The sequence below is a fragment of the Arachis ipaensis genome, chromosome B10, assembly GCF_000816755.2.
Source record: "Arachis ipaensis cultivar K30076 chromosome B10, Araip1.1, whole genome shotgun sequence".
Lineage (NCBI taxonomy): Eukaryota > Viridiplantae > Streptophyta > Magnoliopsida > Fabales > Fabaceae > Arachis > Arachis ipaensis.
Window position 1 is genome coordinate 96,072,074 of NC_029794.2, and position 5,264 is coordinate 96,077,337.

Sequence of the window (5,264 nt, forward strand, 5' to 3'; positions counted from 1 at the left end):
AGTTATAAAATCTTTAAATTTTGTGACAAATAAATAATTTTTTACAAAAATATTGTATTTTGTGACAAATTAATTTTTTGTTACACAATATTTGGAGCTTTTGAGACAAATAGATATTTTGTTATAAAATATTTTAAATTTTTGCAACAATATAATCTTTTCTTACAAAATATTATAACATTTTGCAACAAAACAACAATTTGATATAAAAGCCAACATAATTTGTAACAAAAGAAATTATGTTGTTACAAAATATTAAAATGTTTTGTGACAAATTTTTTGTTGTTACAATATATTCTTATTTTGTAACAATAACTTATTATTGTTACGAAAAAACCATAATTTGTAACAATTTTAAATTTAATACAATTTTTTTGTTACAAATGCACCATTTTCTTGTAGTGTGTGTACTCGAAAGTCAGATACATCCGGGAATAAGATACCCCCGATCACCTGCATGATATACCCTCTCATGTACCTCAACAGGCACTCCTCAGTGGTGTCCTTCTCCAGCTCTCCGTAGACCGTATTCTGGAACCATGTGAGTTTGACAGTCCACTTGGTTTGTGACTATCTGTCCTCTTGGGCAGAAACAACACACAGTAGTTGCTGGCAGAAATTCTTAATGGACCGTCCCTGATGGTGCTGCTCCCACCCACCAATGCAGCCACAAACAGGATCACCATCAATCCCGAGTTCCAGATGGTAGGCCACGTCCTGCAGGGTGATAGTCATCTCCCCGCATGGTAGCTGAAACGTGTGGGACTCAGGTCTCCACCTCTCTTTCAACGCCGATGCCAATGGCCAATCGTACTCGAACTCCACCATATACGCTACATGCTCAAACATGGCTTGCCTAAGATATGAGCTAATCTGCTCAGGTGGACGTCTCATCAAATTCCATCTGGTGTGCAAGATTCGAGGCGCCTACTAAACGAAAAAAAAAATTAAAAATAAAAGGAGGGTCAATACATATAATAACAAATTTGCTATTTTTTACAATATAATAAACAAGGGTGATAAAAGTGTACCACTCGATCAAGTTTGCTAAAAATGTGTCCAACCTGATCCAATATGTAATACATATCCTCGTAGTCCAATAACTGCTACTCCATCTAACCACACTCTAGTAAAATAAAATAACATATACTGAACTCGGCTCCTTTCACATTAACTAAAGTTTTAAAAGACACAGTTAAACTAACTAATTGTCTACCTTACATCTTAATTAGTTTATAAACTTACTAATTAAAATGTAAGTCACATGAGGTCGTCAACTAACTCTATAAACATACTAATCAATAACTAACTGAAAACTAAATTTTAATAATCATGTTTCCTTCTAATCTAATCTAACTAATTATTCCACTAATTACAATCTAATTTACAACTTAAACTAATTATTCTGACTAAACTAATTAACAATTAATAACTTATATTAATTAACATGTTATAAACACTAAACAACAACTATACTTGAAAACAATAACAAACTAACATGTTATATACTCTAATTAACATGTAAACAGTGAACAGTAATTCTAAATAACATGTAAACACTAAATAGTAACGCTAACTAACATGTAAACAGTAAATAGTAACTCTAACTAATACGTAAACAGTAACTATGTAACTCTAACTAACATGTAAACAGTAACTATATAATTCAAACTAACATGTAAACATTAAACACTAACTCTAACTAGCATGTAAACAATAACTCTAACTAACATAATATATACTGACCTGAAACTGACGATGTAATAGATAACGAACTTTACGGATGTCAAAAGATAGAAAATCTCGTACAGAAAAATCTGAATATCACAAGTGAATGAGGAATAAAGTGTATTTGAAGGAGAAATTTGAAAGTAAAACCACAAATGAAAATGACCACACACTTATATAGTATGACGAACTCATTCTGAAGTTCGTAGAGGTGCTGCCAACTTCATATAAAATATTCTTTGGAGAATTAAATATTCTTTTAATTTTATTCCAAAAAAAAATCCTATGAAAAAGAGTATATATGACGATTTAAAAAAAAAAAAAACTGAAAATTCACCAAAACCGAACAAATTGACCTTCATTTTCACCCAGTGCTTGCGTAATCACCTAAGCTCATTCTGCTATTCAATTCAAACTGATAGTCACAACCGGAACGGAACAGAAAGCATCCATGAAAATTGGGTTATTTTTCTCATATTTTAAACGGCAACACTCAGCTTTGCCGTTACTCTTTCTCCTTAAATAACCAATTCCTTCTCACAAACACACTCAAGTCTCAACCTTTGACACAATTAAAGAAAGTGTTGAGTTGATTATCAAATGGGTTCAGATTCCAATGGAAATCAAGAATCTGGGACCCAGATCCCTCCTTCATCATCACTATTGAGGTACAATTCACCGTTGGTTCAGGTCATCCTTATTGGCCTAGTCTGCTTCTGCTGCCCCGGAATGTTCAACGCACTTTCCGGCATGGGTGGCGGCGGCCAAGTCAACTCAACCGCCTCTAACAACTCCCTAACCGCACTTTACACCACCTTCGCCATCTTCGGCATTCTCGGCGGCGGCATCTACAACCTCCTGGGACCACACCTCACACTCTTCGCAGGTTGCTCCACCTACGTCCTCTACGCCGGTTCCTTCCTCTACTACAACCACTACCAGCACCAAGCTTTCGCCATAATCTCCGGCGCCATTCTCGGCGTCGGAGCCGGGCTTCTATGGGCTGCAGAAGGCGCCATCATGACCTCTTACCCTCCGGTGAATCGAAAAGGAACCTACATCTCCATCTTCTGGAGCATCTTCAACATGGGTGGTGTTATAGGTGGCCTAATCCCTTTCATCTTGAACTACCATCGCGGCGGCGATGACGCAGTTTCGGTTAACGACGGAACGTATATAGGTTTCATGGCGTTTATGTCAGTGGGAACAGTTCTTTCGCTGGCGATCTTGCCGGCCAGGAAGGTTGTTCGCGACGACGGAACTCGGTGCACTAACATGTTGTACTCAAACGTTGGAACGGAGGCTATAGAGATTGCTAAATTGTTTTATAACTGGAAGATGCTTCTCATGGTTCCTGCTTCTTGGTGTAGTAATTTCTTTTACACGTATCAGTTCAACCATGTGAACAAGACCATGTTCACTTTGAGGACAAGAGGGTTGAACAATGTGTTCTATTGGGGGGCGCAGATGTTGGGTTCTGTTGGGATTGGTTATGTTATGGATTTCAGTTTTAAGAGCAGAAGGAAGAGGGGTTTGGTGGGGATTCTTGTGGTTTCTGTTCTTGGTACTGGGATTTGGGCTGGTGCGCTTGCTAATCAGATCAAGACTCCACCTAAGATCTTGGATTTCAAGGACTCTGGTGATTCATTTGCAGGGCCCTTTGTCTTGTATTTTAGCTTTGGTTTGCTCGATGCCATGTTTCAGAGTATGGTCTATTGGGTTATTGGTGCCCTTGCTAATGATTCTGAGATTCTTAGCAGGTAATTCAACGCATTCATCTTTTTTTCCTTCTATTAATTCTTTCTTAGCAGGTAATTAACCCTTAACCTTTAATTTTAATCATTTTGTTCTTAACATTTTTTATTTGTGTCAAAATTATTCTTAAATATTAACTCCATCTAAAACGGAATTAACTCCGTCCAAATCGTTATGGATAAAATTAAATAAATCCAAAACCTCAAAGTTACGATATTTTTTAAGAAAATTGATGTTAATTAATTGTGGGATTGGTTACATTAATTCACAGGTATACTGGGTTCTACAAAGGTATTCAAAGTGCAGGAGCAGCAGTTGCTTGGCAAATTGATAACCATAATGTGTCCTCTAAAGCTCAGTTGACTGTGAATTGGATACTAACAACAATAAGTTATCCAATGTTATTGGTTTTGGTGTTGATGGCTGTGAAAGAAGACAAGGATGAAGTAGTAGTAGAAGAGCCTGTGAAACAAGTTGCTCCTTCATCGGCTGATAATAATAATAATGGCTCTGATACCAAATAACAAACAATACACACCTTTCTAATGGCAAAATCAACTAGTCTTTGTCATTTACAATATTAAAAGGCAGAAGAAAGAAAAAGGAATTAATTTGTTTCCACTTTCAAAGTTCACACGATCTCATCCGAAAAGTCCGAAGTTTGTGAACTCAATTGTTTTGATGTGGTAAAAGACAAGGAAAAGGGAACAAAAGTATGGATTGGATATTGGTCCCATTAATTAAGTTTTGAATTTTCTTTTGCTTCTTATGGAGTTTGAAAACGTATATCTATGTATTGGTTAGGCATCAGTGTCAACGTGTGTTGAATAGTGAAGTATATATTTTCCTTGATATATTGGTGTTAGGGGAATTGATCTTTTCACACTTTGGTAAACCATAAATTGTTGTCGTTAGTGGAATTACTAATTTTGTCTGATCCAATGCAACTGTGATGTGATGTAGTCCTAATTTATCTCTAAATGATTCACAATTCCTACTATTTTGCAATACTTCATCAATATGTGAAGAAATTCATCCACACTTTTTTTTAGCCCCAAGTGTAACTCTGACCAAACTTTGTTTACCATATAATTGACAGATAGTTGTTCTAAACCTTGTTAGCACACAAAAAGTCAATTGAATCTAGCAAATATCGGCAGCAGTAAATTAAAAGTGAAAGATTTTTTTTTATTATTGATTGATGACCCAAGAAATGAAACAATATCACTCAAGCAAGGTTACAACTTACGCCACCCAGCACATCTTTTTTAATTTTGTGGAAAATATTTGTGTCATAAGAATGGCTAGGATCGATGATGATACAATAGAGAATTAACATGATTACAGGGTGACAAGAGGTACATCAGTTTGGTCCTTTTTCTCAGCTTCTTCCTCCTTCTTCGCCTCTTCAGCGCCAGGAGCAGCAGCCTCAGCCTTAGCTTCTTCTTTTGCAGGCTCAGAAACGTCTACCAAAGGCTCTTCCTTCTTCTCTACCTCTTCCTTGTTTTCCTGCATTAGTTTAAAACTCAATACTTAAATATTTGATTTTGAGACCTTAAAAAATTCAAAATTTTCAATGGATAATGTTATACGAATACTTATCAGAAATGTTAAAGAAATAATAATTTAAATTTCACTTATTTAACTTAATATTTATAATTATATATATGATTTAAAAACTATATATTTATTACATCTAATATTATGTATTTATTTTAAAAGTAATTAATAAATATAAAATAAAATTATTTTTAATTGATTTTGACTAATTTTTATTATTT

General features: G+C 35.1%; 1 protein-coding gene across 1 annotated transcript; it reads left to right on the forward strand.

Annotated features, from left to right (window-relative positions):
* LOC107624388 (UNC93-like protein 1) lies at positions 2,076 to 4,491 on the forward strand. The gene is made up of 2 exons (XM_016326887.2): positions 2,076 to 3,488; positions 3,755 to 4,491. The coding sequence occupies exons 1-2, from the start codon at positions 2,329 to 2,331 to the stop codon at positions 4,005 to 4,007; spliced, it is 1,413 nt and encodes a 470-aa protein (XP_016182373.1). The 5' UTR covers positions 2,076 to 2,328; the 3' UTR covers positions 4,008 to 4,491.